Source organism: Dermacentor variabilis, chromosome 4 (genome assembly GCF_050947875.1).
Source record: "Dermacentor variabilis isolate Ectoservices chromosome 4, ASM5094787v1, whole genome shotgun sequence".
Taxonomy (NCBI): Eukaryota; Metazoa; Arthropoda; class Arachnida; order Ixodida; family Ixodidae; genus Dermacentor; species Dermacentor variabilis.
In genome coordinates this window covers 145926274-145951783 of record NC_134571.1, presented here as the reverse complement: position 1 = coordinate 145951783, position 25510 = coordinate 145926274, and the positions used below count along the sequence as shown (strand labels likewise).

Below are 25510 nucleotides of genomic sequence, written 5' to 3'. Positions count from 1 at the left end.
TAGGCTCCTAAATCTTGCTACCATCTTTACGGTGTCGAATATTAATTTCATTGCCGCATGCCTTGTGTCTGTTTCTAAGGTAAACAGCTGTAAATGCATAGATTTGGCTCAGTTAAAAAATTGAGTGATACCTTCTTTAAGGTTTCACGCTGCAAGAACATAAGGCATACCAGTGAGCACAATCAATGCACACACTCCTTATGAAGCTCGCGTCTCTCATATGTAACGGTTTCTTTGATGTCTTACTTCTAATTCAACTGATCTCACTTAATCTATCCACGACGGTTGAAAAGTTATTTAGCCGTTATTGCGATGCGAACAGATAAATGTGATCATGAAACATACTACACTTTTCACACGAACTCATTTATACCATGCACTAATAAGAGGGTATACGTATTTGTTAGCGTTATTATTCCAAATCAAAATGAAATGAAATAAGAATTTTTCTTGTTACGCAACTGGCATGAAATGTCATAGGCTACTACGCAAACATTCCCACTTTTTAGGTTCTTTCAATTCCATGTACGAGTGTCTCACTAATGCTTTACATTTCTTACATATCACCTGCTCAGAAGCCCCTTCATTGCCACATATCACCTTTCAGACCTTTTATTTTTCTTTGACCATTGCAAAGTTTACAGTGAGTGGTAAACGATGGTTTATTAACTAGAAGAAAATAATAATAATGATGCACTGGCACGGTAGAATTTTCTTTGTTTAACGCTACAGTTATTCCTACTGCTTTTTAGTCTGTGTGATCAGTTTACCGAACTCCATGCCAAGAATAACCATAAGAAGTGTAATAAAAACAGGATCACTTTAAATAACCGATTCAAACAAAAGAAAAAGAAAATGGACAAAAATGTATTAAGAGTAAGAAAGAATAACACTTCGCATTATTAACTAGTAATCTATGTGTTCATGAATCAGACTCTGCATTCAAATAGCTGAAGAACGTACCGTTTGAGATAGGGCTTCTAGAACTTCTTCACGGACTCTTTCTTGGATATCGGGATACTTTGCAAGTGCAAAGGCGATATAGCTCAATGTTGCGGCCGTGCTGTCGAAGCTGCGTGAAGAGTGAGACAATTGTTGTAGAAGGCTAGGGCTACAGCATGGAACAGAAACACAGTTTCTTATATTAGAGTTTGGTGTATCATTATGAGGCTTGTGAACATTATAGGAGAGCGGAGTTTATTGAGTGATTAGAAGCAGAAAGCGTCACAGTGTCTAACACTAACAAAACACAGTTTTCTTACACCGAACACGACACCAAACATTTCATGAAGAAGACATTGTCCTTGTATGTGACATTAACTTAGTGGAGTGGTAGCATTCTACATCTGCTTCTTATTATTAATGTGTATTAGTAGCGTTAGATCTGCCTACGCTGCGATGAATTCGATGGCATGTCTATTCGCACACTTCAAAGTGCGCATTCGTAACTGTCCTGCGAGTTTGTATCGTTTCTTTTTTACTTTTTTTTTACAGAGGTAACTTATCTGCCTGTTCATAAACAGTACGAAGAGATAGCAGCTGGATCAGTAGTTGCTAGGAACTTTCAGGTAGAGACAGCGCTGTCTTTGTGCGTCTGCTTCTTTCTACGTCCTTGTTCAGTCGGGCTTACATATTCGATCATGAATTCCCACCAACTAGCCCGCCAACGTGTTCTACCTAAATTACCCAGCATGGTTTCAGCGCGCACAGGTAAACATGAACACACATCATTCAATGACAGCGGAAACTGTCTGTGAAAACGCTGTAGTTTGGAATCGCAGCAGCAGGCGCTAGCCAATTGATCTCCGTGCATCTGTCGCTTCAACGCGAACGAAACGTCGAAAGTACAGCGCATACGAAACTACCAGCACTACGCGCACTCTGCAAACATCGCAGATCGCTTTGAAGATGAGTCCCGCGCGGACGCGCACTTTGGTCACGTCGCAGATCGCTTTCAAGAAACACGAGCGCCGACAAATTGTCCTACACGGCGTCCGCCAAAGACAGACTACTATGGCGTTCGCGATTAGCGTGTCCAAAGCAGTAGAAGCTGCGGTTGTCTCCACTCTGTACGGAGTCATAAATAACTTTTTTTTCTTTCTCTATAACGGAGTGGTGGGCAAGGAGGACATTGAGGCACCCTAGCAGCAATCGGAGAAGTACGCCCCTCTTCCATCTCCTGACCCCCCTGCCTCGCGCGCCACAGGAGAGGGCACTAATGTGGGTGGCGTTCCTGGCTAGCGCACGCGAGATTGAACCGCGTTCACTGGCTCTACCTCACACGCCTTTACTCATACGGAATCACGGTGACGGCGTCGGCAACGCCGACGGCAGAAATGCTCCTGTAGTGTCTATATATTTGCTATCGCAATAATAGATTACTTCGTTGTTCGCTGTTTGCAGTGGTTGTGATATCCTCATGGGCTCAAGTTCCTGAAGCCAGTTAGGTCCATGCCATCACACGCTGCTCTTAGCTATCTGGTCAACAGATACGGATCGAATCAACAGGTCGACAGGATTCTCAGTACCAGGGCAATATTTCCAAGCGGAAGGTTCTGTTCGCACTTGGCTTTCGGTGACCCTTGCGAACAAACTGTTTCCATTTCTGTGCCTTGCCCCTAAACCATGATAATGTGATTGTCGAATCTGTCCACATAGTGTAGCGTAGCTGGAAGTCGATGAGCGCGCTGGATAGGAAGTGCATCAAACTTGCCCCAATCAATGCTCCCTGAAGTTCTAGACGAGGCAAAGTTAACATCTTGATTGAAGCAACGCGTGGCTTTGCGATGAGTAACTGGGGTCGTCTTGCTCGGTTAGAAATGACGTAGACGACTGCGCCACATCCGGACGGACTTGCATCGCAAGAAACGTGCACTTCTAGCACTTCTGCACTTCGCTGCTGTGATATAACGCAGCACACTAATTAATTGCTGCTTTGTCAACGGGCTCACCCAGTCTTGCCATTCTGTTCGTAAATCTGCAGACAGGCACTCGTCCCAGTCACTTACATGGGTCCAGATATTTTGAAACAATATTCCTATGGACGTCGCGATGAATTCCATCGGATCGAACACTCTTGAGATTGCTTGTGAGACGAACCTTTTTGTGTCTGCCTTTCCTTTCGACGTCGCATAGCATTGACGAGAAAGACGACTAGCTAACGCCAAGCGCCTCCAGACTCCGCACGTTAATGAGCGTCTGGTCGCACAACTTGCGAAGTTTTGTCGCTTCTTTAGGAGAACGCATAGGTGCGAGCCTTCGAAGCCTTAAGAAATACTCCAGCTCCAATCGCGTCTCGTCGCCGAAACATCTTTTCAGCATGTCCAACGGGTCCACGTAGCACGCTTCAGTGGTAGGCAGCCGCACTATACAATATGAAGAAATATAAACCCACCTGGGAGTTCTTAACGGGCGATGTGCCCTAAGATTAGCAATGATCTTAGCAAAGTAGTAGGCTGTATGTATGAAAGTGGTGATGTAATACCATTAAGGCTAAAGAAAGCAATATACTATGCCCTTTTTTACTTGAAGCTAGCTTATTGTACCTTGATTTGGGGAACAACAACAGCAAAATACTATGAGAAGGCATTAAGCTTGCAAAAACGAGTAGTCCGAATTTTCGAAAACTACCCTGGTAGGCCGTGTGACTTACCCACACGCAATCTTTTTGGCAAACGTTTACTGATCCGAGCAAATCAAGTTTTTTATTATAGATTCCTCTTACATATAAAGAAACACAAACTCCATGTTATCAGCGTACCCACTTCTCCTCGATACACATTACGTAATCAAATCAGAACAATACCATTTGCACGTACTAACTACGGATGTCAGGATATAAGCCATCAAATACCAAGGCTACTAAACATCCTTGAACAAAGGATTTATTTTTATGCACCGGATGTTAAACAATGTATAAAAACCTTTCTCTTTCATTATCATATTACTTATACATAAAATGCTATGGCGAAACATTTGTTATGCACGATATATGCATATTTTAATCTGCGCAGTAATGTGAATGTACAGACAAACAAACAAACAAAATTAAAACATAGAATGTCTTTTCATATAGTAATTGTGTAATGTCCAAACTATCTTGTTTATTTGTATTTTTTACAACGTACTCGATCGCTCTAGTGCTATATTTGCTTTTTTCATGCATTGTATTATCGTGTAAGCCGAACGCGCTTGGAGGAAGAGCCCCTGTCAGGCCATATGGCCTTTATCTCTTGTTTCCACTTTCTGTAACAAAGAAAGAAAATAAAATAAGCTTCAAACTTCAGAACCTCCCTATCCTTGAATATTTACTCCAATGTATGGGAGCAATGCAGGGGCATTCCCTCGTTTCACTCCGTTGGCTAGCTGCGGGAGGATTAAAGCGACATGACGCGATTTTACTGCGCTTCAAAGTATTGTTCTCCTACGAAAACTGCGCACAGGGAGTTTTTAAAAACTCGCCCCGCCGAAACAGGTTAGTCACATGGTGCTGCCCATGAGGTTCTGCATCGCGCCAACGACCGGCCACGTTCGGCGGAGTTGTCAGTGCTCATGGCTGACGGTTTGTTTACATCTGTCAAGTGCCGTTCCATGACGGCTTTTTGTCAATTTGCTTCACGTATTTCCTTCCAAAAAGTGTTATACGCTTGCCTGAAGCTCACTGTATCTCAGCTTCAAGTGCGCTAGCTCTGATCGCTTTGCTGACAACGATGAATGCAAGGGCAACGTCTTCCAGTGCGCAAAAAGGCTTAGGCATACATCTAGGCTGCTCACCGATATGCGATGTCGGCACGGGTTTCTGATTGTTTTCGTGTGGCGTCACCGTGGCTTGTGTTCTTCAGTACTCTAACTGCGACTTTTATGTCCTTGTGAGTACATGCTGACAACGTCCGGTCTAATGTTTGAAAGGACAGCGTAGCAATGGAAATAGTGGCCACTGTTCGAGCGACTATACGTCCGTGTTAGTCGCACATGGATGGCATACTCCAAGTTCGTTGCGGTGCTGTGTTGCCAGTGAGAAATACCGTAGTGCAAGCAACTGTTCTTGTGTATCTGTGTACGAATATCCTCGTTCAAGAAAAACCGTAGGACATAAGTATGCGCACTGTAAATAAAGCTTCTTACTTAGCGATGTGAATCGAATTGTTATCGCGCACTTCTGTTTTGATCATGTCGTTGCTTGCGATATTGCATTAACATTATGCACTATCCCAGACACTGATTTAGAAGCATGCCCGCTGGCTTCGAGTGTAAGGGTTCGTTCGGCAGATCAGCGATGTAGCTCCGTTTCACAACCGAGAGACATTGCTTGGACGCTGAGCAAGTAGTGCGGTCTGAAAATTGCATGACTACGGCTGTTTCGGTGTTACGTCGGCTGCTGCGGGTCACATTCACACGTAATAAATTCTTGCTATGCTACCACTACTTCGCACAAAGATAATTTTGCCATGAAAAAAACGCACTTACATTTTTCTTGCTTACGGCAATAAAGCACTACTTTTTGCCTGCGAATGAGTCAGTGTGCGAAGCCGCTTCAGCTCTCACAGAATGGCGTGCTAATATTCGAAAAATTATGACATTAACTTTTTCTGCCCCTTCTGAATTAACCGTATTGTGTTGATTAAGGTCTTCTGTCAGTTTCAGAGACGCAGTTCCCGTAAGAGCGAGCACGTGAGTCGTAATTCTGAAAACAGCACAGTTGCTCGCTAGGCAGTTTCGGGGCACACAGTATCGTGGCTATATATACACTGGCAGCGTTGTTTCTTGTGTGTCACGTGCACGTTGGATCTCTTTCAAAGTTCTGCATTGGCCGTCTCTCAAATGTTTGTCTGTCATGGTTTATGTGCTTTCGTTGACGTGTTTTGTGGAGTTTCATGCGGTCTTGTGTCTACATTTGGGAATTTCACCAGTATCCTCTGCATATAACAAACTAACGCTTGAAGCTGCAGAGCTTCAACCTGCACCCTTACTTCTTTTCGTTTACGTTTTGCCTGTTTTGTGAAACTGCTTAGTTATGTTTCCCACCCTGCCATAAACACGATATTGGGATTGCAGGATCAATAATAAAGATAAATAAATGCTTCTTTTTATAATCCCGTTGCACCTCGAAAAAACTTCGCCCGTAAGACCCGCTCGTATCATACCCCGAAATCACATCAAATCATAGGTTATCACGAAGAATTTTCCTCCTCCTCACCCAAAGCTCCAAAAAGCACAGGCCGTCACTTACAGACAGTTACAGACTAGGACATACATCACACCAACTACACTAAACAGGATCAATCCTGGCCTTCCTACTGAATGCCCACACTGCATGCGGCCACGAATATAACTTCGAACGCATGCTCTGGCTGTGCCCTGCCAACGGGAGCACGGACTTTTCCGACCAGTCTTCCTGGGACTCAGCGCTCAGAAGCACAGAGCTCAGGGCTCAGCTCTAGGCTGTCCAGAGGGCCCGGGCCGTCGCCGAAGCACTCTACCGGCCCCGACCTGGGTGGAGCCGCCGGATAGATTTTCTTTCCCCTCAGGACCTAAATAAAGTTCTCACTCACTCGCCCATTGCAAAGTAAAAAAAGTAAAAACATAGACAGGTAATAAACTCCCATTGTTCCACGTAAAAATTCCGCTCGCACGGAGTAAAAGTTCTACTCCGGTCATAGAGAGATTAATAAACTCCCAATCGGGTTGTTTATTATGACGTCCAGTTTACTGACAACAAGCGAGGTTCAAATCGTCAGGCATTATTTCTATTCTTTGCCGCTCAGGCAGCCCCTGGCTGCACGTGCCCGTGATCACGGGCTCCCTCCAGGAAGGAGACGCTCCTTCGACCCGAGACTGTGCTGAGATTAATTAAACACACTCCCGGCCGCCAAATCACTCGTTCAGCTCGAGCGAATAAAGTTTTTGTATTGGTCTGGTGGTAATAACTCCTTGCTGTTGTTGAATCTTGCAAAAGCGGACATGGTCATCAACACCCTTGTAGACTTCAAGAACCCTTGCGAGTTTCCACATTTGTCGAGGTAATTTCTCGGCATGGACTATAACGGTATCTCCTGCCTTTATTTTGTTGATGGGTCTCCCATGGGAAAAGTGCGTTGATCAAAGTTGCAGCAGATATTCTTTCGTCCACCTCTTCCAGAAGTTCTCAGTTAGGCGTTTCCTGTAGGCATGTCGTCGTACAGCTTCTGTGCACGCACAGTGCACTGAAGCGTCGTTGCTGCCCTGTGGTAGCGTTATTAGTCTCCGTCCTATGATGAGGTCTGCTGGTGTTAATGCGCCAGGTTCTACGCTGTCCGACTCAACGTAGGTAAGAGGCGTGGAGTTCACGACCGCTTGCCTTCCATAACCACAGTCGTCAGCTCTTCAAAGTTAACTCTAGCTTTACCAAGAACCTTTCTCAGTGGAAGCTTGATCGTCCTGACCAGACGTCCCCACCAGCCGGCCCACCATGGTTCGCTGAGAAGAATAAACTTCCAAGTGATACTCTTCTGGCTCAAGTACGCTGTTACATCCTTTTGGGAAAGCAACTTGAAAAGCTTCTCTAACACTTTTGACGTCTTATTAAATGTTCTTGCGCTATGTGAATTAATCACGCGAGGTAGACCCCTTAGCGCTACAAAGCGTCGTAAAGACATGAGGAATGCTTCTGAGGTCATGCTGGAAACCAGTTCCAGGTGCACTGCGCCTGATGTGGCACATGCGAAGAGCGCTATGTAACATTTTGTTTCCCCGGCTTGAGTCACAAGAAATAGTGGTCTTGCGAAGTCAACTCCAGTGACTACGAATGGGTTCGTCGGCCTTACGCAATGACATGCTATAGGAGCAGTTGGAGCGTCGCCAGGGCCAATTCTGAAACGTCTGCACGTATAGCAGCCGTGTATGACTTTCTTCACTAATGTTCTTGCCCGGCAGATCCAATAGGGCTCTCGCAACTGTGACAGGGTGTCTCTCACGCTTCCGTGTAGTATTTGGCAGTGTGCTCACATTGTCAGTAACGTAGAAAAGTGATGATCGTGCGAGAGGATGACTGGGTGTTTTATCTCCTCAGATGCTTCTGAGTGCAACAGGCGCCCGCCCACCCGGATGATGGTGTCGGCATCCAAGAACGGGTTGAGGTCTTTGATGCAAGAGGTTTTCTTTGCTTATGTACCTGTTGAAATCGAACTTATATCTTCGGTGAAGGTTTGCTGCTGCACATGTCTGATCCAATATTTCTCTGCTTCAGTGATCTCTTCGGCTACTAGAAAACCAGTGTGCGCTCTGTTTTTGAATCGGCAGTGTTTGATGAATCTGAGTATCGATGCCGTGACCCTGAGCAGCTTTTAGATTTTGCGGTAGCTATCTATGTGCAGAATCGATGTCGACTTTGTCGCACTGGAGATCACAACGTGAACGGCAGTTATTTCACAGATTATCCTATTGTTGGTGCGGATAGGTTCTGGAGGTTGTAGTGGCCATCTATCTTCTGACTCGCCTAGCCAGTCTGCTCCATGCAGCTATGTATGGTTATCTCCATTGAAACTCCACGTGTCAGTAGGTCAGCAGGATTCGCCTGTCCTGGACAATACTTCCACATAGAAGGATCGGTTTTTTCGCTGATCTCTTTCACTCTATTCGACACAAATTGCTTCCACTTCGTTGCGTCACCTCTTATCGATGGCAACATTATTGTGGAATCCGACCACATTGTACAGTGGATCTTAAAGTCAGTAAGCGCACTTGAGACGTAATTAAGTAGACTTGCTCCGATCAAGGCTCCTAGAAGCTCCAGACGTGGTAGTGTCGTTGTCTTGATAGGTGCCACACGTGCTTTTGCGATCAACTCGAGCCTCGCTGAGCCGCTCGGTACGATGCAGAGCGCTGCGCCGTATGCCGAAGGGCTTGCGTCGCAAAATACGTGAGCCTGTAGCACTCGGAGTGATTTGGTTCCGCTGGCAAGATAACGTGGTATGGAAATATTCTGCAAGAGTGGTAGTTGGGTCACCCATTCATGCCATTCCCCTTGCAGATCCTGAGGTAGCTGCTCATCCCAGCCTGTTCCACGCGTCCACAATTTCTTGAAGAAGATCTTCATGGCAATGGTGAACGGCGCAACAAATTCCATTGGGTCGAATATCCGTGAAGCAGGATGAAGAATGAACCGCTTGGTATCATCGTTTTCTTTCACAAATTCAAGAAGGCCCCTCAAAGAAAAAGTGAAAGTATCCGTGTACGGATTCCATGTGATTCCAAGTATCTTCACGCTTGCCTCGTAGACGACAGCCAGTTCCTTGCCTGCCGGCTGTTCCTCATGCTTCAATGCGTTAATCAGAGCATCTGAATTGGTCGTCCATTTCCTTAGCGTCATTCCTGCCTCCTGCATAATCTCTTTGACTTCGCGGCAGAGTTGAAGCGCTTCTTCATCTGATTGCTCCGACCACTAAATCATCTTCGTAGAATGACTCGCAGAGAAGTATCGCGTTACTAGCTTAGCTTGAAGGCATACTCTAGGTGATGGTGTATAGTTGCCGTCAGTATGAAGGGGCTACATGTTGCCTCGAATGGCACTCGCGTCATCCTCCACTCTTGAATCTCCTCTTCGGAGGAACGCAGTGCCTTTTTTTTCCAAACCAGAGGAATCGAAAGGCGCCTCTATCCTTCTGTGCGATTGACATTTGAAAGAATGCTTTCTCAATGTCGGCTGGCAGAGCTATATGGTGCAGTATGAAGCGTAATAATACATTCACCAGATCCTGGCACAGGTTTTCACCCTTTTCGAGGCATTCATTTAATGAGAAGCATCTTCTGGCGTGCGAAGAAGCGTCGAAAACTATTCTGACTTGTGTGGTTAGTGCGTGCTCGCGAATCACTTCGCTGTGCGGCATGTAATAAACCTTTGTCGGATCCAGGGGTGTTGCTTCAACTATCTCCGCATGTACAGCTCGCAGGTACTCCAGTAATGCGTCGTCATACTTCTCTAAAAGTCCTTGCTTGCTCGACAGTCAGGAGATAAGTTTCCAAAGTCTTGTTATGGCGACTTGCTTGTTGTCCGAGAGCTCGACCCCTTGCTTCCAGGGCAACATCACTTCGTATCTTCCGTCCCTAGGAGTGATGGTTTCTTCGAATTTCATCAATACTGGACTGAGCCTACTCTCATTGTCAACGGCGTCTGATATTCCCACGTTCTCGAGTTTCCAAAATGAGCGGAGCAATTTGTCGTTCTCTTGTACACTCGTCTTCAGTACGCAGACCATGATCCGCGAAGCTGTTATATCTGATGCCATGCAGTTGCTGTTGCCTTGAAACATCCACCCTAGCTTAGAGTTGATAGCAGTCAGTGTTTCATTGTTCTCGCATCGAGTGATTTCACCCGTCATCGCAGTATACATTTGGTCGGAACCGATGAGAACGCTTATGCCTGCTTCCCTGACAAAGGATTCGTATGGTCGGTGATCAGCGATGTCCTTTCCAGACCTCTGAATTTACGCGACGAACGATGAGCTGGTTGTACCTGCCTCTGTATCTTGGCATATGTGTGCAATTTCTATCGCTTGCAAGGCAACTTCCACATCTAAGAACTGGCTCCGCAGACGGAGCTGCACAACACGCCGCTTCTGCGCTCCTCGTTTCGACTTGCTTGCAAATGTATTGAGCGCAATGATGGTGGAGCCCACACACTGCAACTTCAGCTGCCATGATAGCCGTTCTGTGACCAATGTGCGCTGACTGCCTCCGTCTATGACACCTCTTATATATCGACAGGTGACGTCTGTTACTGCCCAAGCTCGGAACGTCTGCAGGAGGACGCTCGTCGATGAATCCTCGATGGTACGCCCATCTTTCCCTGAAGATGCGCACACAGTCGTGTTTGTGCTTCGATTCCTTGTTGGTATTCTGGTTGTTGTTCTGCCGTTTTCCTGTGTCTTCTGGCTTACTTTTTGCGCGTCACACACACTCGTCACATGACGTCCTTGGCAGGGGAGCAGGTAACCTTGCGATTACAATCACATGCCCTTGTGATCTTTAGTCGTTCATCGAAAGCACCTCATGTCTCCCGATAAAATTTGCTTCTTTGCGAAAGTGGGAGATCAAGTGCGCAGTCGTCTGTGAAATGTTGACTCGACTTAGAAAACACACTATTCTCAGGTACTTTCACAGTGTTCTTATGGAGAACTGAAGACGTGAGTTTCGAGTCACAAAAATGGCGAGATTTGTTTGGTGCATTTTCCCTTCCCGGATTCGCAAACTGGCATTTCTTTAAGTTCTCCAACTCGATGGACGGGAAATTTAATAGGCGTTCCAGCTCCGTGATAGACGCTGCATTACTACTATCACTTGTCGCCCGAATGGCGCAGGACCGATGGTACTGTCCCACTATATCGTGTGGTAAAGCCCACAGCAGCAGGTTGTACAACATTGTAGAAAATGACACCTTGCTCACTCCTAGGGTCTCCAGTCCGCGGATGTTGATGACGATCTGGTCGTACAGCTTGCGAAGAGCTGTCGGGCCACTTGAACGGACCGAAGGCAAAGTACGAAGCCTGGAGAAGTACGCCTGTTCGAGTCTCGTCCTATCGCCGAAGCGTTTCTTGAGTATATCTGTGGCGTCCTTGTAGCAAGCTTCTGTTGTAGGCAGTCCCACAATAGCTGAGGCTGCGTCGCCTCTTAGGAAGACCCTGAGGTAGTTAAACTTGTCCGTCGCTGTGAGGCTTCTGTTGCGGTGAATGTTCCCAGCAGTCGTTCCATCGACACAAATCACCAGCAAATGGGGCGATGGTAAGCTTGGGAAACTTGGCTCCAGAAACTCCCGCTGTACTCACTGTCGATGAAGTCCGAAGCTCCGGTGTTGATGACGTGCAACACGGCCTCGCTTGCTAAGCAGCTCACTCATTACGCTGGTAGCCTTGCCCTCGTATTCCACAACGGTGTAGTATTCTTGCTCAAACTCTTCATCAACTATGTGGCTCTCTAGCTCCTCGTTGATCTTGTTCAACTCATTGTTATTAACCTTGAGACGTCCGTAAATAGTGTTTAGCGGATCAACGGTGGCTGTTTCATAGCTGAAAAGAGCTCTTGCCTCGTTGATAAGCCTAGTGTTCAGAGATCGTCTCGACGTTTGCTTCGATCGCATCCTCTCCATGATGGCCAGTTAAGTCATAGCCTTCCGTAGTCTCCTGGAGTAGATCCCGATCTTCGGCACCAAATGTTTAAGATAACGTACAGTTTACTGACATGAAGCGAGGTTCAAAGCGTCAGGCATTATTTTTATTCCTTGCGGTACAGACTCAAAAGACGCACATTCCCGCCACCGCACGATAAATTGAACAGGACCGAGGCCGTAACTTTACGCTTGCTCGAGACACACACCTACCCTAGCCCCGATATCTTACACCACTGCAATCCACGTTTATATCCAACAGACGCGTGTAAAACTTGCGGACAGAGAGCAACGCTGCAACACATGCTCTGGGAATGTGCCGGCAACAGCGGTAATCAAACCAGCTCCGTTCGCGACGCGTCCACAATCGCGGCCGTTGCCAGAGTACGGGGAGGCTCGAGCTCGCTTCTTCCCGACACCGCCCCAGATGCGGGAGCCGCCGGGGACCTTCTCCGTAGACGTCGCCGCCGCAGGGAGGCGGCTCTCAAAAGTTCAGAGCTGGCAGACCAGCTCTGGGCCATCCGGCAAGCCGAAGATGCCGGCCGAGTCCAAGGACTTCGAGCCGCCATCTGAGGCCACCACAGCAAATACTGCCGGAGTATTCTTTCATAGAGTTTCTTCTTCTTCTTCTTGCCGTTCAAGTAGACCCTGGCTGCACGTGCCAGTGCGCACGGGCTCCCTCCAGGAAGGAGGCACTTCTTCTGCTTGGATCCGAGGCTGTGCTGAGGTTAATTCAACAGGGGGGACAGAGGGCAAGAATTATACTCCCACCTGGGAGTTATTTCCGTTTACAGTGTAGCTGCCACCGTGTCACCTTTCAAAAATACGCTCAGGTAGTTAAATTTGTCGGTAGCTGTAAGATTTCCGTTCCGGTTATAATCTGCTCGAATTTCTCCCAGAACTCGTTAAACTAGCACAGATATCCGGCGAAAGTATTAATTACCAGCTTCTGCAACTAGTCTCCCGGCCTTACATCTTGTCCCATGGCCACCGGCATGTCGCGTACCTCGATAGGCGATGACGACGAATCAGTCTCAGAATGCTGGTGGCGTTTTCGGTCACGCTCGGCTAAGATGGGGGTCGCATAGTCGTCATATTGAATCACGGCAGCGTAATGTGGCGTTCTAGCTCATCCTTAATCTTCTTTAGTTCATCGTTATTGTCCTTGATCCGCTCCTAAATATTCAATAATTCCAGAGCATGTGCAGATGAGTTTTGTGTCTTCTTTTTTTTTCGCCTCAGTGCTTCCTTCAGTTGATAGTCGGCTTTCGTGTTATTCACTTCTCTTGTGTCCGCGGCTGCACGCCTTACCCCACTTTTGCATTATGAATTGTCAATCTGTCGCACTGTCGCGGCGATGTTTTCTAACAGCGCACCCTTGAATGATCTTGGTGTTTTGGGCCCTTCACGTGGTACTCTCCAATTTGAGCTTATCCATAGCGGCCAGCTGATCCGTCTAGCTCCGTGGTTCGCAGCGGTAGTTCCAGTAGGTAGCCACCAGTGGAGTCTCTTGGCGGTAGCTTCCGGCTGTCACCTCCTGGTTTCTGCGGCGCCAAATATAGAATGTGTGGCACACGGAAGAGCCGTGAAAGTCTTTAGACGCAGATAAGCCTTTATTAGTGTCCACCTGAGCCCAAAACGCAAAAGATGGCTCCTAGTCTCTCTTCGAACGCGCTCACGTGTTCCCTGGCCCGAAGCTGGTCCTCTTATTTGTTGGTGGAAAAACGCGGGAAATTCAACAGAGTCCTTACCCTCCGATGAACACTACAGTTGCGGTACTGGCCACTGCTGAAGACGAGACATCACTGGACTTGGAAGCTCCTGAGCAAAAAGAAGAAATACAATAGACTTCTAAGCACACTCACAGTAATGCGTATTCCGAATAGGGCAATAGGTTTCTGGCAACATCTTTGCTGGGGTCCTACAGCGAAATATGAAGAATAATTTTGGCTCAGTAAGCTTTCGATGCTGGAAATAAAACAATAAAGAGAATTGGAGTTGTTAAAAGTAGCGAATTCTTTTGAATAAAGTTAATACGAATATTTGACAAATCTGTCTCCGAATATTTCAATTTGAATACCGAATAATGTCTCATTTTTAAGCAAAAATAAAATGCGAAATTTTCATAGAGTAGGTTTGGTACAAAAACAGAGAACGTAGTTTAGTACGTAATTTGATACATGCTTAATGCTGTTCACCACTGGGCGCCCAGTCAACTGAGGAGCCTGTAAATAAGAAACAAGTGATTTCCGTTGTCTGGAGTACCACGACAACGACAGTAACGAAACAAGAGAACGAGACGTCCACAGGTACACGTACATTGTAGAGCACTTTGCATTCTTAAGTAGGCTTCAAGCACCAAAAACATTCTTTTGTGAAACAAATTTGCTACAGTGTCGGTGCTAGGTTGTTATGATTACCAAAAAAAAAGACCTTTTCATTTCCATAAGGATGTATTGTTCAACCAAAACACCGTTTTAGTGCTAAGGGTATAATAGGCTGTCAAAACACATATTCTTTATGCGTAGCACCACCATGCTCATATTTGGAATTCGCTGGTTGAAAGTAATTCAATATAGTGTGATATTATATTGACCGGTCTGCACCATTTTGAGGTACCCATTAGCCGACTATATCGAAACAAGCATTCTGTAGAGCTCTATTGTTTAATTAGGTAGAAGAGGGATGCTGCCACTGATCCCACACTGCAGGTCGAAACACCATGGCTGTATAATCTGGTCAATAAGTACGTGGGTGTAGGCAGCTCGTTAACTATGACGCCACAGTGACTTGGAAGCCGCTGAAATGTCAGGTGGTGTAATTTGTCGGCGTCAATATGGGTCAGTTCTCTAATCTCAAAGTTGTTCGTGTGGCGCACGTTGCAGGGCGGATAGTGCGTACTGTAGCCACTGAATACTGACAGTCGCTGAATACTGACCCTCTTCGAGGCTGTTATTTGCTGACGAGGCAAAGCGCAGTGCGAAAAGCTGCAAGGGCTGGTGGCGCTCATAGAAGATATAGGAACCCCGCTAAATGCAAGGTGAGTACGCCTTCTCTAACCTAGCGCTACAAGGTAGCGAACATCTCATGGATTTCAAGCGCTAAACATACCAAGGTTCCAAAAATGATGTAGCTACATATACAGTGACATACACACGCTTCCTAGGGGCTATGAGGTGTATCGGTCGCTTCTTATGTGCTTTCTTCACTTAGTTGGCCGCTAAATTTGTTCGACAGCACTCTCATCTCTCCTGTGTCGGCACTGTTGGCATGAATGTGAGAAGCGAGACCGCGCTGTAAACCTTTGATACCGCGCTGATTCTTCTCAGTGCATGCGCTTAGGTTACTACTGGTTGGGCGCTGGAACTTGACTGGTATAACTGGAGCACATCTGCATGCTTAGTGCCCAACAAATTTAGTGTCCCTTGCCCATTACTCCCGTATTTGAACTATAACCATATTAAGAAAAAGTGGACTCATCTGGTGCTTGCCATTGTTTCCGTGGTATCAAGCTGAAGTTTATTAGGTTCGCATAAAAAAAAACTCACATGCAAATACATGAAGGAATGTCTTAGAGGAGAACGTTGTATAGGACGACCTTTTAACCAAGGTTACAAACAGAGTAAATGCCAAAACAGCATTAAAGGGACTGACAAGCAATTTTCATAGTACCTATATTTTTCTTTGTGCAATGGAAAGCTTACCGATCAGAGTGCGGAATCATGAAGTGGTAACGTGGAAAGCACCTTAGAACTGTTTTTATCACAATTTCTCGTTCTGCAGTGAGGATGTAGTCATTCACTGGAAGCATGTTGAGAAAGGTGATAGGTAAGCGCGATAGCGATTATACGCCGGCATTAGTGGGAGGGAGACGACAAGAGCGGTCGCAACTGTGAGAAAGTATTATTTTGTTTATCAAGTCGACGTTCCTGCGATTCATGTTTTCCGAAGTGTTAACGTAGTTCTGGAATAATACCTACGTGTTTTGGTGGTTTCCTGTCCCACTGCTTTGGCATTTAAGCAGTCAAAACGATATCAATCGGATAAAAAACGAAACGGCGCTTTTACAGGTGATACGTAGTTCAGCACGCTGTCGTAGCCATGGGTGCGCCACTGTCAGAACTCAAAGCTTTGGTTCAGTACTCCCAAAGGACATCCGCGCTGGAGGCCTTACTCGCGTTATTAACGTTCCTGCGGTCTACGGGGCTAAACGACATGTAGACTTTAAGAACGCCGCCCCCTACCGCTCTGTAGTGCACGCGGTTTGTTTGTGCTCGTCTCTCTCTATCTGCCTGTCTAACTCTCTTTCTCTTTTTATGCCCCTTACCCCTTTCCCCGTGCAGCGTAGCCAACCGGAGCTACCTCTGGTTAACCTCCCTGCCTTTCTGTGCACACTTTTCTCTCTCTCTTAATTTCCATAGCATAGAATAACCGCAAGCGTGTAATAATATAGCGACTGCAATTTGAAGCAACAATTATGTTGCACTTGATAATAGCCGACTTACGTACACTAATCTCGTAGACTACATCTGAACTAACAAGATTTCACCGCCAGGCATCGCTACTTACTAGTATTAGAGACTTTGTTTGCCAACTAAACTTGTTATTACTGCTTCAATCGTGAGCAGCGTCCTGGATTCTATCACGATAAATCTGGGTAATTTCATTTTTATCAACATCTCTCAACACATTCTGGCCAGTTGTCCGTCCCTTTGAAACGGCAGTGAACTCATTACACTAAAAGAAAAAAAAAGCAGAAAAGGGCCATAGACTGAAAGGAATAGCCTCACAATATGTGACATAGCTGAATTTTTACTGTGCTCGATACGGTGCAACGTGGAAAAAAGTTCAGAACAAGTTTTTAATGGCAAAAGAAATCTGGCTAGCTCTTCCTGCAACCATGATTGTATAGTTAGCTAATCATTATTTTCGTGGTGAAAACGAACACTTGCACATCCAGGATTCAGCCTCCTACTTCGCAAGTACTAGTTTCTTGCGAGTGTTCAAAATATCATACGTGACGCCATAAGTTGCATCTCTTTATCAAAAAATTCATCACCCTTCCAGAAAATCACGCATGAAACAAGACACCGTATGGACTGTAGAATAAGACGTCGGGCGACAAATGCATCCGGTCTATAAGGCGCTTCGGTTTTGATTGCGTGAACAGTGCCGAACTCTGAGTACGTGGAGCAACATTTCATTTTTCCCGCTGCATGCGAGCATGAATTACTAACCAGAACGCGCGCCATCCGGAAAGGAGCAAGAAAATAGCAATTTAAAGCAAGAAGGCTCTGTTACCGTTTGAGTTGGAGTCCAGAGTGTCAGTGCCCTCCGCGTCAATAAGACTTTGAAGTATGTCGGGCTTTCTGAGCTGCAATAAATGCAAGGGATGTATAGCACGCGCAAGCACGATTCGAATTTCAAGTTGGAATGAGTCATCAATAGAGCGAAACGTCTTCATTACAGTGATATACTTTTGTTGGGGTGTTCTGAGGGGATGCCGTTTGCCGGCAGGGCTAGAGGACATCACACCAAAAGCTTGAGTACTGCAGCAGCGCACAGTAATCTCACTGATATCATTTATAACATATCAGAGTAATATCACTGATATTTCAGTGGTCCAACATTCCAATACATTAGCGTCGCACTTGGAATTTTGTCACGACGCCCCAGTTAACATGGGACCTACATGAAACTACATGAAAACGAAGGTATTTCGTCGCTGATTACGGAGAACAGATATATACGGATTGGTATATTATAAGAATGCATTCTTTGTGCACATCTCGTGAGCTCTGAGGAGATTAAAATTCTCATTTTAGTTAGGTCTGTTGGCTTTCGAAATTAAAGCCTAATGAATAAAATTTCTAAGCGAAGCTTCATTTTCGCGCCATCCCCGGGGTAAGTAATTGGTCATAGTTTTCTCTCCAAATAGATTTGTGGTTACATATTGACAACTTGAGCCACTCGGCATTTGCTGGCTGCTGTCTTGCTGGATAGACAACTTGGGTCACTGGGTATACGTTCCCGATTCGAAAACCTGCAGCTAACTAGAGAGACACACACACACACAGGCTTGAATTATATGCTGGAGAGGTCAGCCTGGCTGTTTGCCCGACATGCATCTGCAGGCTCTGGGTATCTTGCCTGGTAGACAGCTTGAATTGCAGGGTATGTTCCACTGGGTATGCGCCAGAACAAACAACTGAGTATGTGATACTGGGCATTGCCCCCTTGTTGGCCAGTCCCCAGCATGGATGCTCCACAGTGACACGGTGGGTGTGAAACCCTAAAATGTATTTTGAAATACTCTAGAGGAATTAATTCTTCGGCTAGTTAGTTTAGCATTGCGGATAAGGAAGATTACCGCGAACATAAAGACAACTCACAGGGGAAGAAAATACATAAACAAGCAGTATACACAGTCGTCCCGTGCGAACTGGCTTTTTGCTTGCGCTAATTTTCTTCGTCAGTTTTCTGACATGTGTCGTACTTCTCTGCGCCATGCACCTCTCGTCAACACTCTTCCCTCGACAAGCATCACGCATCGCCTTCGTACTCTTGGCGCAGACAGTTAACAACCACAGATGACGAAGGTGTGCCCTTGCAACCGTAACTGCTACTTCCGCTCTATAACCCAAACGAGCTTCGCGTCATTCAGGTTCCAACATAGCGTTGGATCTGCGTGTTTGATAGTGTATTAAGGCACGTGTTGGTGACTAACGCAAAATTTTCATAATGTCCGCCGTTGCTGTAAATTTAGGCCAGAAAGACCGTACCACCATAAAATAAAAAGCCCCTCACAAGCCTTCGCCGGAAATTCTGTTTATGCGCTGGGAGTTGTAAAATGCCGTCGAGGGAGAGTTCAATTTCAATCATTTTTACAGAATATATACTAGTGCCTGAAATTGGAGCAAATAATGTTTTGCGAGGCATGTGGTGAGAGAAGCCTACGAAAGGATAAACTGAAGGGCTCACTCATATACATGGTACTGTGTACAGTTTAGCGCAATCAGAAGCCACAAAGCGGCATCAAGCCTGTGGTTTCGTCTGTCCGTCGCTTTCTGTGTTTAGTTCGCGCTACCCTCTACAATAGCAGGTGAACTCGTGCCTACACCTAAAGGGACACTAAAGTGAAAAATGATTTCTGCTGCATCAGTAAATTACCATTCTACAACACCAAAAACACCACACTTGCAACGATAAGACGTTTGGTAAGCCAGAAAAAGCGCAAGAACGACATACGGGTGGCGACGCCTACTTAAGTTCCCGCACCTGGGGGCCGTGACGTCTTGGATTTTGGTAACATCGTCTAGGGCCTACTAAATATATTTAGCGGTACAGATTGACTACATTGTCTTCTAAAGGAGCCAAATATTAAACATGGCAAGTTTCGGGAACTTTTATTCAGCCAACGCGGCCCAAATGCGAAAACATACTTTGGGATCCCTGACGTCACGCGACGTACCAGCTGTGGGGTTTCGGCGCGAAATTCAAGTACTGATACTTGAACCTTCATTTTCTCATCTAATGATCAAACTGTCTTTTTCTAATGACTGCCTGCAGGGTTCTGAAACAATGCTTCATTAGTCTAAACTTATTTGTTGTTTCGCTTTAGTGTCCCTTTAAGAGACCAATCCTACCCTGTCTTCCGACATATCAGAGCCCATAGCCCAAGTGACACTTACGTCGCAACCTCGCCCTCCCCTTTTCTTCACTCTCTCTCTTTCATCTTTTCTTGGTGACGGACGCATTTGAAGAGGCTTTTTTTACTGCTCCAGGCTTCACTCAAATCTCCAAGTTCGCGTTGCCGCAGACTATTTGCGCAGCTGGTAAACATGTGGCGGGGAGTCGAAAGCCTGTGACGTCGCCTCTGTTGGCAAGGAGAGTGGCTCCTTCGAAAAGAATGGCGCGGGTCCTTTCGTTTGAATTCTGGTCTGTTTTCCCGGCGTACGTTGGGTGTTGTACTTTGGAGAAGCGATTGTGATGTCGTAATTCAGAATCCGCGATTGTTCGTTTGCAATGCCCGAACATGCTGCGAGGCCCACTAAATTGCACTAAAATTTTCATTCATTTACTAATCCTATTGAGAGAACCCGTATGATTTGGGCCCGTAATGGTAATATAATCAAGTTGGATCACGTTTGAATAAAGGTCTTATATTCCGGGGGAAAAAAAACTATACGTATTACCACATACTATAGGATTACGGCACGGGGTCCACGTGTTGTTTGGAAGATATATAAGGCTTGACTGGAAGAACTGAAGAGGTAAATAACAGAGAAACAGAGAACTTACAGAGGGATCTTTTTTCCTCATTTCAATAACCTTCTCTATCTCCTTGCCGAGATTCTCAAACGTGAACTCTCCGACCAACGTAGTAAACCAGTAAAAGGGTTTCATCCATCCTCCAATTGTTGTTGTGCACTCTGAAAAAAGTGCGTCACAGTAGGAGTTAGGAAATTGAAACATAAAGGAATGATCATAATCTCACACAGAATTTGAAACGGCTGTGCTTTGCCAAGAAACGAAGAATTGGAGGACGGTTTTATCAGTCTCGCGTTGTCAACCAGGCATGGCTCTTGACTGCTTGCGTTCTTATGGCCACATCGCGATCGCAGATTCGAACTCTTTATCGTTCATATATTGAACTTTCGTTATTGAACTTTCGGCGCTTTAGTTAGTTTAATCTTCCAGACTGTTCTAGCGTTGTGTGAAGATTACAGGGATCACGCTTCTCGGTACAACTGGGTTCCAAAACTTAAGTGCGTCCGTTAAACTATGCAACCTAGGCAAAATCAACGATGATCGCTGGCGTGTCATTGAGTAATAATGACCTACTACTGCAATCTTTGTTTAGCGCTGCACAGGAGTTATATTAAAGTGTGACAGCAGTATTTTTCATGCCCTAGGTCATACAACTGAACGAAGTGTCGCTGTGTAGCCAGATGGAATTATGTATATTTGCAGGTGGAAAAAAAAGAAAAATATTTATCTGTCTGAGATAGAGCCGTGCCACTCGTCCGTTACACATGGAAAACAATGCTGCATCAAATCATCGTCTTGTATTTATGTGAAATTATAGCTTAATTATAAGAGGTAGAGAGAATTCAATTTACTAAAGAAGGTGTACTGACGCGGGTTCCACATTGCTGGAATTGGTGACAAAGGGGTGTCAAAGTGCAAGGCAACTGGCAACTATATAAAAGAAATCATATGCAAGAAAACTGAATGGACAATACGAAATAATGAAGCAATAGGCATACGCTATCTTTGAGAAGACACCAGATGCTCCAACACACACATACAATATCGATGACAAAAATTTAAGCAAAATAAAGTAATGTATCACTTCCAACCACTACTTTCTTTCCATGCTTACGATGTAGATCACAAAAAGGAGCGTTTATAATATTGGAAAATACTAACCCAGACCACTCTATATGTAAACCATCATGCATACCATCATTCGCTGCTTTCCGAGCTACTGTAACTTTACTATGAGGGCCGCGTCCAAGGCATGGAGGAGTGTGGACGCACTCGCATCACGCTCCGCAATTTCCATGTTTTTCGTGTGGTCCAGTTCTTCGAACCTACGAAAAGTGCACCTCATCGTTTCCGGGAAGTCAAGCAGCAGCCAGGGAGGCCAGAATTTTGGCCCTTGGACCATTTTTCACGGAAATACGACCAAGGGATTGCTACCTCCACAAGTGAGCCAGTGTAGGCCTACCGACGAGTAGCGAGCGGCGGCAGCCGCGACGCCGGCTGCGACTCCGCCACTGCCGCGACGCCGACGCAGATGGCGTCTCAAACTCCTGCGCGTTGTGCGAAAAGCGGTTCAGCGGGAAGAGCCTCGACCAGCCATGATTCCAACACCGAAGAGCACATGGATTGCACGGACATCCGACCGCACCAGGCGATGGCCACCGACGCAGGGATAAGCTCATCACCGTCCACCATCAACAGCGGTGAGAGTACGACCGACAAACGCATTCAAGACGCCCAAGAGGGATGGACCACAGTTGTGTCCGTCAGGGAAAGAAAAATGCAACGGAGAGAGCGTGCGCAGGAGCACCGGAAGAACGAATCTCCAAAGAACGCAGACAAGCCGAGATTTCGCCCGAGACGCAACGGGAAGAAACTAGCACCCTTACCAAAGGACGATTTCAAGGTCATTGTGAGACCGCATCAAGGACTCCCGCTTCGAGCAATTACAACTTCCGTGATGGCCCGTGCTATTATAGAGGCTTGCAATGAAAAGATCCAAGGTGAGCAGTTTCTGCTACGTATTAAGCCTGGATCGAACATTGTAATTGTTTCAACCCCAGAAAAGGAAGTCGCACACACATTGCGCCAGATTACATCACTCAAGATAAATGGAAAACCCCATGCGGTGAAAGCGTATGTAGCTCTGGGGGACGGAGCAGTTTGGGGGGTAATCCACGGACTCACCCCACATACGCCCTCAGACGTCCTTAAATCGAAAATCAGAGTGCGCACGCTGAATGTGGAAGTCGCTCACGCACGAATGCTGGGGGACACTAAGAGTGCCGTCATTGTATTCTTCGGAAACATAGTACCAAGATATGTGTACTACGAGGGAGGCGAAATGGCCTGCTATCCGTATCGAAATACAGTGCAAGTCTGCAAAACATGTCAAAGGGTGGGTCACAGAACTGATGTGTGCCCACAACCGGAACTGTGTGTGTGTAGGATTTGTGGAACGGAAGATCCTGCAGACGGACACGAATGTAACCCGAAGTGTGCCTCGTGCGGTGAAGCCCACCTAACGGGGGACCGAAGCTGCAGAAAGCGTCTAAAACAGGTCCGCCGACCAGAACCGTCGTCAGGACGCCAAGAACGGAAGCCATCAAAGGAACGCAGCCTCAAGCGTAAACAAAGGTGGTTCGAGTGATTTATCCGTGATTTATCGTTCACGGCCAACGCCGCGGACGCCGACGCCGACACCGACGCCGACGACACCGGCTTTTCTGCGACACGAGCTCCTTAACGCTATCGCGTTAATACCGGGGTGTTACACACGTTTAGGCAATAGTGTAGCGGCGGATACAACCCCAGATCTAGCTTTCTCGAGCCATCCAGGGGAGACGCGGTGGACAAATTTGGAGGAAAATTTGGGCAGTGACCATAACATTGTCTCGATAGGTATCAATTTCCCCAAAATCCGTCGCTCCCTATGGAGGGCTTGCATTACAGACTGGACTGTATATCGAGATAAACAAGAGCAGCTCATTTTCCCAGAAGATATTGAAACCTGGGTGGAGCAAATACGCGAAACACACGAAAGAGCAACGAGGGAGATTGCTACAACATCGGATATAACAGCGGTAGACAGCCGCCTCATACATTTATGGGAAGCACGCAGAAGCCTGACGAGACGATGGAAAAGACAAAGATTAAATAGAAAGCTCAAAATACGTATAGCTCAACTAACACAAGAGGCTAATGCTTATGCACAAACACTAGAAAACAATAATTTGCACCAATTCTGTGAATCTCTACAAGGAACCTTACACACAAAAAATACATGGGCCATTTCGAGAAGCATGATAGATCCTGCAAGTACAAAAACAGCGACGAACCGAGATCTGCGATTGCTTGAATGCGAATTTCGAGACGCTGACACCCATCTCCTAGACACACTAGAAGACATGTATATAGGAGCAAATTCCACGCAAAACCATGATACTCTCACATATTTAGGAAGGAACAATGAGGAGCTGGATGCCTCTATATCGGTGGCAGAGGTTTTCGCGGCAGCGCAAACTTTCAAGAAAAATACGGCGCCTGGACCGGACAAAATAACAAACGCCATGATTCGCAATCTTAGCCTCAATGCTTTAACAGGGCTAACAGATCTTTTTAACAAACATGTATGGACTGAAGGAGGTCAAATCCCACAGGCATAGAAGCATGCAGAGATAATTCTAATACCGAAACCAGGGAAACCGAGGGACATAAAAAACCTCCGACCCATATCCCTTACCTCATGTCTGGGTAAGCTTTTTGAAAAGGTTATACAGATGAGACTCACTAGGTACATAGAAAACAACAACCTTTTCCCGGAAACTCTGTTCGGCTTTAGACAGCATATGTCGGTACAGGACGTGTTTCTCCTACTGAAAGAAGAAGTATTAAACACAGAGAGAGGAAATGCAGACAGATTCATAGTAGCATTAGATATCAAAAAAGCTTTCGATACCATCTCGCACGAAAGCATTTTAACGGAACTATCGAACATGCACTGCGGACAGCGCACTTATGAATACATAAAATCCTTTCTAGACAACCGCACAGCCACGATAGGGCTAGGATCCACCCGCTCAGATGTTCTACAGACCCCCAAAAGAGGAACGCCGCAAGGTTCAATTCTTTCACCGCTACTCTTCAATATAGGGATGAAAGGACTAGCGGTGAAACTACAACGGATCCCAAACTTAGGACATGCGATTTACGCGGACGACGTAACTCTCTGGACCGCAAAGGGATCTCTAGGGGAACGTCAGGAAACCCTCCAGAAGGCAATTGGCATTGTTGAGGATCATTTAACAAAAGCTGGCATGAATTGCGCCCCGGAGAAGTCCGAACTAATCCGAGTAAGAGCGCCTTATGCACGAAAGGACGATCGACTTCCGATAAAGCTTGCTCTGGGAGGTCAACAATACAGGAGGTATCTAAAGCTCGGATACTCGGACTATGGATACAGGAAAATTGAGCAGTAGGGCACACGATCGCAAATCTCCGGAAAACGGTTAACAGCGTGTCTAGGATGATAAACAGAGTAGCAAGAAACAGAAAAGGCTTCAAGGAGGAAGAGACGATAAGGCTCGTACAGGCATTTATTATAAGCCGTGTAACCTTTGGCCTTCCTTTCCAAAAAGTCTCAAACTCAGAGGAAACTAAAATAAACGCCCTTATACGCACAGCTTATAAGGCGGCGCTTGGTCTACCGATTTGCACTAGCACGACCCTTTTTAATGCAATGGGTATTAGCAACACGTTTGAAGAACTCGTGGCTGCAACACTGATCGCACAACGAGAAAGGCTCAATTCCGCGGAGCAAGGTCGAACACTTCTCCGTCGATTAGGGTATCCACTCAGACCGGCACATTGTAACGACCAAACAGAACTACTCCCACCGAACATACGAGCGCAGATCTCTGTGTCCCCAATCCCTAAAAACATGAGCGAGAAATACCACAGACAACGGCGCCTTGCACGGGCCAGGACACTCGAACGCAGGTTCGGTAGAAATCCGGAGGTTTATTACACGGACGCGTGCAAACAGGATAGCAAAACTTTCACTGTGGTAGCCACAAACGCACAAACTACTATTTCCGCAACAGTCAG

At 46.1% G+C, this 25510-nt stretch overlaps 1 protein-coding gene across 8 annotated transcripts in view; it reads right to left on the bottom strand.

Moving 5' to 3' along the window:
- LOC142579882 (cytochrome P450 3A2-like) overlaps positions 1-25510 on the bottom strand; it is an 84836-nt gene that overhangs the window by 11035 nt on the left and 48291 nt on the right. For 7 of the 8 annotated variants that reach the window (XM_075690525.1, XM_075690520.1, XM_075690522.1 and 4 more), the window contains 4 exons: positions 20438-20568; positions 17438-17510; positions 13888-13957; positions 964-1072 (listed from right to left, as the gene is read on the bottom strand). In XM_075690525.1, coding sequence (XP_075546640.1) covers positions 964-1072; positions 13888-13957; positions 17438-17510; positions 20438-20568 — 383 coding nt within the window. The remainder of the gene's footprint in view (positions 1-963; positions 1073-13887; positions 13958-17437; positions 17511-20437; positions 20569-25510) is intronic. The other variant, XM_075690524.1, reaches the window with a different exon arrangement.